Source organism: Enhydra lutris, unplaced genomic scaffold, assembly GCF_002288905.1.
Source record: "Enhydra lutris kenyoni isolate GAN:26980312 unplaced genomic scaffold, ASM228890v2 scaffoldscaffold19, whole genome shotgun sequence".
NCBI lineage: Eukaryota > Metazoa > Chordata > Mammalia > Carnivora > Mustelidae > Enhydra > Enhydra lutris.
The window spans coordinates 8,042,927-8,054,255 of record NW_019154103.1 but is presented as its reverse complement, the minus strand read 5'-3'; the positions used below and the strand labels follow the sequence as shown (position 1 = coordinate 8,054,255).

The 11,329-nt window shown below is 39.5% G+C and overlaps 1 protein-coding gene across 2 annotated transcripts in view; it reads right to left on the bottom strand.

Annotated features, from left to right (window-relative positions):
• Positions 1-416: 416 nt before the first annotated feature.
• Positions 417-11,329, bottom strand: part of LOC111148443 (autophagy related 10) — a 229,656-nt gene continuing 218,743 nt past the window's right edge. The window contains exons 6-8 of one of the 2 annotated variants that reach the window (XM_022504988.1): positions 2,324-2,421; positions 1,579-1,694; positions 417-983 (exon numbers count right to left, since the gene is read on the bottom strand). In XM_022504988.1, coding sequence (XP_022360696.1) covers positions 1,595-1,694; positions 2,324-2,421 — 198 coding nt within the window. In that variant the 3' untranslated portion in view covers positions 417-983; positions 1,579-1,594. Of the gene's footprint in view, positions 1,695-2,323; positions 2,422-11,329 lie in introns of both variants that reach the window. The other variant, XM_022504987.1, reaches the window with a different exon arrangement.

Below are 11,329 nucleotides of genomic sequence, written 5' to 3'. Positions count from 1 at the left end.
AGTAGCCCGAGGAAAGGGATCTCTCTGGGGAGGGAGGTCTCTAGAATCTAGAAGAGCTTTTCAGAACTTTTTCTTGCTACTGATGAGTTTTAAGGTCTTCATCAATCAGAGGGGGAAAAATTAACTTAAAAACAACACCAACACCAACAAAAAACCTACACACTGTCCCTACAGCGACTGACTACTATCATCTCAGAATCTGTTAGCAAAGGATAACTACTATTTCCAGACAAGTACACCACCCAGACAACATATTATTATAATTTATTTAGTTTTTTGTTTTGTTTTGTTTTGTTTTGTTTTTACCCTAGGAATGACATGGTCTGAGAAATGACTTGCTGAGAGATCTGTGTTTACGTTAGGGAGAGTGGGGGTGGGGGTGGAAATCCCTGAAGAAGTTGAAAAGATGTTAAGTGGTAAATACCAAAATGCCCAGCAAGCATGTAAGCAGGCTCTCATCCCAGCATGAATATGTGCAGCTCAGCATTTTAAAATTTACTTTTAGCTTTTCTAGCAGTTTGAATTAACCCGTTCTCTACTTCGGCTCCCTGTGTGAGAGATCAGCCCCGAACCTACAGACTAAAAGCACAAGCACAGTCTTCTGCAATTGGCCAGCAGATAATCCCCTCTCCCCGACGACAGACCAACAGACCAACCGCTTGCTCTGAGCAGGCTGCCTTGCAGACACATCTCCTGAATATTCCTACCGACCAGGAGGCTCAGGGCAATGCCCAGTGTTAGGAAGTAAGTCCAGCTTGTTGGAGCTATACACAGAATTAGAAAAGGCCTGTTGGGAGACCCAAACAATATGAATAAATACCACACCAACAGTACATCCAGACCAGAGGTTCTCCAAAAGCAGGTGTGTCATAATCACTCCAAAGAGGCTGTTCCAGGAGGTTGACCCCAGCATTTGCAGTCATAAAAGATTCTCAGGTGACCCTGAAGTATATCCTGCATCAATAGACATGAATCTAGATTCTCTAAAGAGACAATTATATTTTTGTTTTAGTTTCAGCCCCTGGCAAGATAAAATGAAAAACAAAGCAAGCAACTCCAAATCAACAGTTCTAGATGAGGGACACAGCCTGTCGGCTACTGCAGAATTTGCTTCCAGTGGAAAAATAAATCCATGTCAAAATCTTGGTGAGTTGAACTACTGCATGGTATTTGTCCTATTAAAACCAGGGCTGGCCAGGTATGCTTTTGATGTTCTTCATGCTGCAATTTCTAGGTTCTTTGGCTCAATGGAAGAAAGTGAAGAACAAGAACAAAACAAAAGCTAAGAGAATAAAAGAAGGTTAACTGAACAGTAAAGACTTATTTCAAGAATAACAATTCTGAAATAAAATCATCCACTCCTGTAGTTGGGTGAGGTTATTATAGCAAAGTCCAATGCTTCCTAAATGCTTGGGCACAGGTTGGTCAGGAACCTAAACAAACAGTTCATATTCAGCCGTCATTATTAAAGATGAAAGAAGACTTAATATTTGATGGGGCCAGTAGTGACCCCAAGTGCAACAGAGACAACAGGATCTTTATAATAGCAAAACATTCAGCGCAGGCTTTCCTTTTTACCTTGTCAAGTGACACTTCATTCATCCTGAGAGGCAGTTCTGGCATAACTCAGAGGTAGATTTAGCCCAACAACTGGCCCTACAACGCTCAGCCATGACGTGATATAGTTGACACTCCTAGGAAACAAGTGAAAACACACGCAACTCTAATGTTGGATGAGTGGTGGAAAATCACCACGAACAGAAAAGACGAGCTGACTTCGAAGGTGTGTGCCCACCACGTGGAATCCCAGTCATTTCCAAATGTTAGCTCCATCGCCTGTCAAGGACTTGAGATCCAAAGAGACTGAGGTAGTTAAAGGAGGAGTCAAGGCATTAAGGCTCCTGACTCCTCTTGGTGATTCCAATTTGACAGTAAAAATTTACCACATTTGCTAAGGTAGCAGAGGGAGTGGTTAAGAACATGGTTCTGAGGCAAAAATGCCTGGGCTCAAATCCCAGTTCTACCCCTTAACAAGCTGTGTGAACTTGGCCAAGTCATTTAACCTCTCTGTGCTTTCGCTTTCTCCTCTGTAAACTGGGTAAAATAATGGAACTTAGCTCAGGGGTGTTATAAAAATCCAACATATTAATATATCTAAAATGCCTAGAATAGTGCCTAGCACACAGCGAAAATCAATAGCTGTTAACCATTACATTTATTACAAAAAATATTTCTTTTTTAGCTTAGCTTTTAGAGTCACATAAAAAGATTTACACTTTTAAAATAAGAGTAAAAGCCAATGTATCTTGATGGTGTTTCTTACCTATTGATTTTTCGAGAATTCTCTAACACAGGAGTCATGAATTCATTCGTCTTGCAGGGATGAAGTACAAAGAAGGGTTGTCCAAGCACTGGGTGCTCCTGTAGGAATCAGAGTTGGTCCAGGATAGCCGGTGTGAGTTACTTTGAAAAAGTTAAAACGCACAATCTGGTTTGTTAAAATAAACGTGTGTTTTAAATTCCAAGTTACTAAATTAAGATACAGATCAATTTCAGTTTTGAAATGTAATTCATAATCCAAACATGAGAAGAAGCTGGAGAGAAGGAGTTAGAAATTGATAAAGTAGTATAGTCAAGGACAGGAGGCCACACGGCTTTGTTTTACACAATACGAACTGTAGATCAATTTTATCCGTTCCCTTGAACTCTTTGTCAACTGGTGTTTCTCTTTGGCTTATAATTATTCTCCAGTTTTCCCTCAAGGATGTCTGTCAAGCCCAGAAGCCTGACCATTTGAACCACGCATTTCATTTGCCTCTTTGCAAGGGGACCAAAATCTTCCACATTTTTTTTTTTTTTTTTTTTTTTTTTTTTCAGAAACTAGGCCAACATGTTGATTGTTTTGAGCCTGACTGTACTGCAACAGGCATACTTTCGATTGGTAAATTGGCAGGGGGACGAGGCAGGAGAATGGCCTGCATTATTTAAATTGCTATACTTCTGTTTGTCTGTCTGTCTGTCTCTCTTCCTGAGTTTATCTGTTTCTATCCTTCTGTCTTTTCCAAGCTTATAAGGCAGTTTCTGGAAGTCAAAAGCCCATTCGATGGAATTCCACTGCCTCTGTAAGAGAACGACTAGATAGAAGTACAGGTCAGATGCAGCCAAGGTCGGGGAATGCACATCATTTGACAAACAACGGCGAGCCCTAGGAGGTTTCCATGTAGCAAGTTACTTCAAACAAATTGTACTGACGCTAAAGCAACTATTGACAATAAATTTATTGGTTGTTTACATTGTAGATTCACCATTATGCCAAAGACTGCAACTGCAAATACTACTATGGTCTAAATGTTTGCATTTCTCCAAATTCATATATTGAAATCCTAATGCCCAGGGTGACGGTCTTACAGGAGGTGGGGCTTTGGGAGGTGATTAGGTCAGGAGGGTAGAGCCCTCCGGAGTGAGATTTAGGACCTTATAAAAGAGACCCTCTAGGGGCACCTGGGTGGCTCAGTGAGTTAAGCCTCTGCCTTCGGCTCAGGTCATGATCCCAGGGTCCTGGGATTGAGCCCCACATTAGGCTCTCTGCTCAGCAGGGAGCCTGCTTCCCCTCTCTCTGCCTGCCTCTCTGCCTACTTGTGATCTCTGTCTGTCAAATAAATAAATAAAATCTTTAAAAATAAATAAACAAATAAATAAAATAAAATAAAAGACACCCTCTAAACGCTAGCTCACCCCTTTATGCCACGTGAGGACACAACAAGAAGTGTGCGACCTAAAAGAAGGCCTTCATGAGAACAGACTGGCACCCTGAGCTCAGACTTCAGAATTGTGAGGAATACATTTCTGTTGTTTATAAACTACCCAGTCGATGGTATTTTGTTATAGCTGCCCAAGCAGTCTAAGACAAATACCTACAGAGACTGCACAGGTGACCTGAAGGAGCAAGGTCAGTTGACTACACCAGCTGGTGACAGGGACTGTGGGGGCCTGGAGGGTGCTCCCAGCCAAGACTAGGCTTGCTACTCTGCTCCAGCCAATTGTGCCATGTGGGAACGCAGGTTCTGTGTGCCAGGTCTTCCCGTTTGTCAAAATAGCCTAGGAATCCAGATTTTTATGTAAAGCCTCCTAAATTTAAATTTTGGCACTTAAAAAAAAAAAAACCAACATAGACTGGGCCAAATAAAACAAGCCTGTTGGCTGGATTTGGACTAGGGGCCTAACTTCTTCTCTTGGCTTCTTCTCCTCTTCTCAGCCAGTCCAAGGAGGAGCTGAACTCAGAGCATCCCTGGAAAGAATTACGTGTGGTTGTTGCTGCTAACTCTGGCCTCGAACTCCAAAACACTCACGTCTGTGTGCATGTGCACAAACCTACTCACAGGAAATTGGAGGCACCTCCACTGTGTATTGGAGACACTGGGTGTGGAGGTTTGGGGGTGCCTGAGGATTGAGGACTGGGTGTAGGTCGGTGTAGGTCTCCCAAGTGCCACCACCTCCAGAGTCTGTCCAGTGGCCTGACTCTTACAGCAGAGCCTGGGCTCCCTCTTTTCTGCTCTTTCACTACCCCTCCCTCCCATCACTGAGCAGACCCTGAGGTCACACCCCAAATGTGTGATGCCTATAGCAAGTCCTTCTGTCCAGCTTGATTCTGGCTCCCCTTACCTGCCTTAAACTAGTATTTATTAATTCAGCACACCTCTACTGATCATCTCTTACGTGTCTGCCAGGAACAGTTCTGGATATGGTGACAGAGATCACTGTATCTCAGAGATAAACGAAGTCCCTGATCCCATGGAACTTACATGCCAGTGCAAGAGACAGCCAATAAATACACAGAACAAATAAAGAAACAAGATAATCCAAATAATAGTAAGTGCCATGAACAAAATAAGAAGGGTCCCTTGATTTTGAGAGTACTTGGAACCCAAAAGCTCCTTCTTGTTGTTAAATAAATCTTTTTAAGTATGTTGTTCATCATGACCACTCTTCTAGCAATGTGTCAAAAACATCCATAATCACTTCCATGGTTAAACTGTATATGGCCAACACCCAACACTTTCTCAAATGCAACAGCTTCTCTTAGTTATGGCAAATTAACCAAACCATTAATTGCTTTTCAAATACTGGTGGAAAATTAATTTTAAAAGTACCCCCAAATCCTTGTTTCTAAATATGTAAGACTACTGAATACCTTAAGACATAATCACCTTAGTTATTATGAATGTAATAATCATTATATAATGTAGAAAAATAGTTTCCCTGATGTGATTAGAATTCATATATTCCCTTATTCACTTAGCAAATATTGTCTTCTTGCCTGATAATTTTATAATGACTTAACCCTAACTCAAGGCAAAAGGATCCATAGTTTAAAAATGTGATTAATCTTAGAGATATCCTAATGCTGCAGAAGTGAGAGAATTCAAAGTTAGCCTTATGACCTGAGCCAATACTCTGCTTTCAGTCACATTCAATCCACTACTTCTGCAAGTCAGGCAATTTGTATTCAAGGCAAGGTAGAGAATTTACAAATAATTCAAGCCATCTGATCAGTGTAGACAATCAATCTGGATAATATTCTCCAAAAGCCATTTTTCTACAATGGAGATTAAGGCTCATGCTATCTGGAAAGATTATCTGGATTTTCTACTTTCTCCCTCAGACAGCCAGAATCAGAGATGAAAGCTGTCTTTCATTTTTAGTTTGGGAATTATGTGCAGGAGTTCAAAAAAAAAAAAAATCTAAAATCCTACACCTTATTTGTTTAACATACCATTTTCAGAAATGGAAGAACATCAAAACTGTCGGGATCTTTTTAGTGACATTTCTTAGATCAATTCAGAAGGTAAATTTGTGTGAAAGTGCTACCATCTGCTGTCAGTACTAATGAACTGATGCAAATCTGCACTGAGAAAAATGTCAGTGTGGAAATACATGCAGCCAATGAACTGTGTTAGGCTTACAACTCAATAAACACTTCTACTGGAACAAAGTTCTGCTAAATGGTTTTCCGTGAAAATAGAAATGATGGGTCAGATTTCTATCTCTGTAACTCCAGAGGAGTTATATAGGCACATTCTCCTATGAAATTTAATTTAGCAATGGTTAAATGTCTCATAAAATAAGTCTGACATGAATACTGTGAATTGGTTTCAGAACTATTAGATATGACTATCACAAGGAAATGATAATACTGCACCTTCATTCTTACATCTAATAAAGGGGATGAATTTCTTGGTTCGTTTCTTAATTTTCCTGGCTCTCCAGGAGGGCACAAACATAATTTCACATACTGAGCTTTCATCCAGCTTCATATTCCAGACTGATCAAATTTGCCTTCCATTCAGGGTACATTCCTTAGAAATGGAGAGGATATTTCCTAAGCCCGCTTCCTCCAGCAGGGAAAGGAACACAGCTATTGAACAGTTACAGAATGAGACGCTGTACTAAATGCTTTGCATGGGGTCACCTATCCGAGTAATTCTTTGAGGAAGGCTTTCTTTTTGCCACTTTGGGGAATGGGTTCAAAGGGATTACGTTTAAAGTCACCCATGGAGTGAGAGGTGAAGCACTTCCAAAGTCCAGTCTTACATGGCACCCCCTTCCCCCACTGACCGGAGGGGGCAGCAAGGATGTTTAATCCTCTCTAGTCCACCTCTTCCAAAATCTATTTGTTCTTATTTTAAAATAATGTGCTTTCATAAAATTATAAGAGCAATACATTTTCTGAGAGAGCTCAGAAAATACAGAAAACAGCAGAGTAAAAGCAAGATAACCTAAAACTGCCCAACTCAGATTTAACCACTATTTGGTGAATTTCAAACTTTATCATGGGCCCACATGTAGTTTTCTATTGCTTTTTATTCATTGAACAGATAGATGTTTCTTGAGAGCCAACTACATGCCACTCCCTGCCATACGTTTTTTTGTTGGTGTTTGTGAAATTTCTTTGTCTTCTGTTTTACAGACTTCTGTACTTATTTCTATTTTTTGCCCTACATATATTTTGTTTGGATTTATTTTGTTGTTCTTAATTTTTAAATGTTCCATGGGTGCTTAAGAATTACATATGAAGAATATGGAACCCTGAGTTGTTGCCTGTAGTGCTCTCCAGGTATTACTAGATCAAGCTGGGTTATTGTGTTACCAACGTTTTCTAGACTCTGATCCATTTGATCTACAAATTTTCAAGGAAGTTCAGATCTCCCCTGTAATAGCGGATCCGTCCACTTCTGCTTGTGGTTTGTCAATTTTTGCTTTATATATCCTGAAGCTGCTTTATTTAAATGCATATATTTTCCTAGGGAATGAAGCTTTAATACAAAGTGATCATACTTATCTCTGATTATGCGTTCTGCCCTCCAAAAAGAACTTTTGGTAAAAATATAGCCATATCAACTTTCCATTTACCTTATGCATTTAAAATATTATTTGCCTTTCAACGAGTATCCTCATGTTTCATATAAATAATATATTTCCCATAAAAATAACACTGACAGGTTTTTAAGAAATCCACCTTTATAATCTATCTCTTAAATGGAGCGCTTACTTCACTTATAGACTTTGTGATCCCTGGTATAATTTAATTTGTTCCAGTGTATTTTAGACTTTTTTTTTTTAGAGAGAGAAAGAGTACATGTGCAGAAATGGGGGGAGGGGCAGAGTATACAGTGTGGACGGGGGTTGGCAGAGAGAGAGGGATTGAGAGAATCTGAAGCAGGTTCCACGTTCATTGCAGACCCTGATGCCTGGCTGGATCTCATGACCCCGAGATCATGACCTGAGCCAAAATCAAGTCAAATGCTTAACCAACTGAGCCATCTAGCTGCCCCTTAGAGTTTTTTATTCTATATTTTTTAAAAAAAAAAAGATTTTATTTATTTGAGAACAAGAGCAAAAGAGAGAGAGCACAAGCAGGAAGAGAGGCAGATGCAGACTCCCCGCTGAGCAGGGAGCCTGACGTGGGGCTCGATCCCAGAATCCCAGGATCATGAGCTGAGCTGAAGGCAGACGCTTAACTGAGCCACTCAGGTGCCCTTTCCTTATTCTATTTTTTTTTTTTTAAGATTTTATTTATTTATTTGACAGAGAGATCACAAGCAGGCAGAGAGGCAGGCAGAGAGAGAGGAGGAATCAGGCTCCCCGAGAGAGCAGAGAGCCCGATGTGGGGCTCGATCCCAGGACTCTGAGATCATGACCCGAGCCGAAGGCAGCGGCTTAACCCACTGAGCCACCCAGGCGCCCCCTTATTCTATTTTTAATGTTTCTTTTGCTTTTCATTTTTCCTCCTTTGCTGCTTTCCATTGGATTGAGTATAGGCTCAATTTTTTTCTCATTGTTTTTTTTCTCTTTTTATGAATTTGAAATTATCCCACAATCTTTAAGTAAACGTTTGACTTGATAAAATATAGTTACTCAGTACATTTGCCTTTTTCCCAAATAATTCAAGTGCCCTGGGGTGTTTAACTCTGATCATTCTTTCCTGATATCTGCACTATCATAGTCCAGTATTTCAGCTGTATCATTTGTTTCTTAATCCCATAAACTAGAAATTATTAATGTTTTGAACTCAGTGTTTGAAATTGACTCACATCTGACTATTCTTTTTGCTTGCCATTTTCCCCCTATATTTCAGGTATTCATTTTGGAATCATTTTTTTTTTATCATTGAAATATGTCCCTCAGAACAACCCTGAGTGAAGATCTGTAGGCGGTAAATGCCCCATATTGTTAATGCTTTATCTTGCCCTCATTTTTTGAAAATAAGTCTTTGTAGGTAAAAAGTTTTAGGTTACAATTATATTCTCTCAACACTTTGAATATATTATCCCATTTTTTTCTCCTGGCTTCCATTTTTGTCTGTTTGGAAGTGAACTTTCGGTTACATTGTCACTTCTTATAAGATCTTCTCTTTCCCTACTATAATGTATCCACGTGTGAATTCCTTCTCATTTATCCTGTTTGGACTCACTGAGCTTCCTGCATCTGAATATCAGAGTCCTTTCAGCAATCCTAGAAAAGCCTCAGCATTAGCTTTTTGGAATATTCATTCTGTTTCATTCCCTCTAGTTCCTTCTTCTGGAACTCCTATTAGACACATCTTTGTCCTCCTCCCTCCCTAGTGTCTCTTAGCCTGCTATATTTATCATCTTTCTCTTAATTTTTTTCTACAATGTGTATAATTTGTTCAGAGTCTTCTTCTAACGCATCAATGCTTCCTTTAACTATATTTATCTGCTTTTTAGTTTAGGCCTTCTAATTAGATTGCTTTCTTTTCAAAAATTCTATTTGGTTGTTTATTAAATTTACCTGATCATTTTTGATAGTCTTTTCTTCCTGTATTTTTACTGTCTGTATTTTCTTCCATTTTAATAATTATATTCAACATATTTATTTGTATTTTTGCATCAAAAATTTTTAGGATATGAATTTGAGCATCTGATACTACAGTTTGTTGTTTTTGTTAAGCTTTGGCTTCTAGTGGCTTGTTATAAATTCTATACTTTTTAAATTGTGACCTAGTAGAATTATAAACGCAGTAATTCTTTGAGGCCTAGTATTATAAGTGCATCCTTCCACAGACGTTCACATATGCTTTTTTCTGATGCCTAAGGGTGGGGAGGGAAGAAGAGGTATGTTTAAGAAATTTCTTTTACTCTTCTTAGATGATTTACACAGAATTAAGTAAAGTAGAAAGGGTTAAATGGGTAAAAGGAAAAAAAAAACTTTATAGAGAATGATGGGGAGGCATGCTATTTTCAGCAAGTTGGTGAGGGAAGGCTTCTTTGCAGAGGTAACGTTTGAGCAGAGAGCTGACCAAGTAAAGAGCAAGCCACGTAATTCTTTGGAAAATGAGTAATTTCAGCTTGGGAACAACAAGGGCAAAGACCTCAAGATCCTCCTGAGGACGAGTGCTTGCAGTGCTCAAAAAACAGTATGAAGACAAGGTGGCCGGGTGGAATGAAGGGTGGAATGAAGGGTGATCGTGGCAAAAGGAAGCCAAAAGGTAAGATCATGGAGTGCCTTGCAAGGCATGGAAAAGATTTGGAGTTTTATGATGAGTACAATGGGGGAGACTTTGAAGAAAGTGACATATTCTGATTTACAGTTTCAAATATTAGTCTTGATATTGGAGAAGGAGAAGCAGAAGAGCAGCTAGCACGTCGTGTAGTAGCTCAGAGAGGAAGTTGGCCTGCACTAGGTGATAGTAGTGTGGGTGGGGGAGAATGGTCAGGTTTGAGATTTATTTTGAAAAAAGAGCCACCAAGATTTGTAGAAGGATTCAATGTTCTGTGTGAGAAAAAAGAAAGAGCCAAGGATGACTCCCAAGTTGAAATGTCTGCTCCTGTTTTCTTGACTCTTTGTCTAGTGAGGATTTGCAGGGGGTTTCTTATTAATGGGTATTCGCTCTTCCATAACTTGTGAGGACATTAATTCTTTTCATTCACTCAACCATCACTGTGAGTCATGCCCTAGTTCAAATAGAGTGGTACACAGACAAATAACACCAGCTCCCGTAAAAGATGCTGTAATATTCAAAATACTTTAAATTTCTAGATTGTTCATTGTCCTTAAATTTTGCTCAGGAGATTTACATGTGGAATATAATATTAACTAAGTAAATCTATATTTTTTCTTTCATTTCTTTTATCATTTTTATGTTTAAAAATCCTATTCAGAATTAGAAAACTGGGTATTTACTTATATTTATGTACAGTTTATCATTAAACTACTTGCTGTTCCCCAAATACACTATTCTTCTTACCAAACCTTCGTACATGAGGTTCTCTGTACAGAATACCCTTCCACCCCTTCTCACCTACTCATGCCCATTTCCCTCCCACAGATCTCAGCTTTCTTTTACCTCCGTCCTGCACCAGGTGCCCTCCCTCTGTGTTCCCACTGCACCTCCTGCTTAAGCCTACTGGTTAGTTCCACACCATTCTGCCTAGGTAATAGTTTACAGGAATCTTCCATTACTAAACTAAAATTCCTTGAGGGCAGTGGAAGGATTCTGATTACTATTTTAATCTCAGCATGCGTAACAGTGCCTTTCACCAAGTAGGCACTCAATAAATACTAGTGGAATCACTGTCTAGACAAAACATGCTACTGTGCCAATGTAAATTATCAGCATATGCTGCCTGTTTTATAAGGGGCATATTTGTGGGGATGCCCTAGTGGCCCCCTATGGGGCTGTGGGGATGTTCAAGGAAAAGAAACACTTTCTCACCTTGTCACAAAACCAGGGCAGTACCTTCTGTACATTTGTGAGTCTCTAGATAAGAACTTCAGTATCTGTTTTTCCAAGTATTTCTTCCAAAATGCA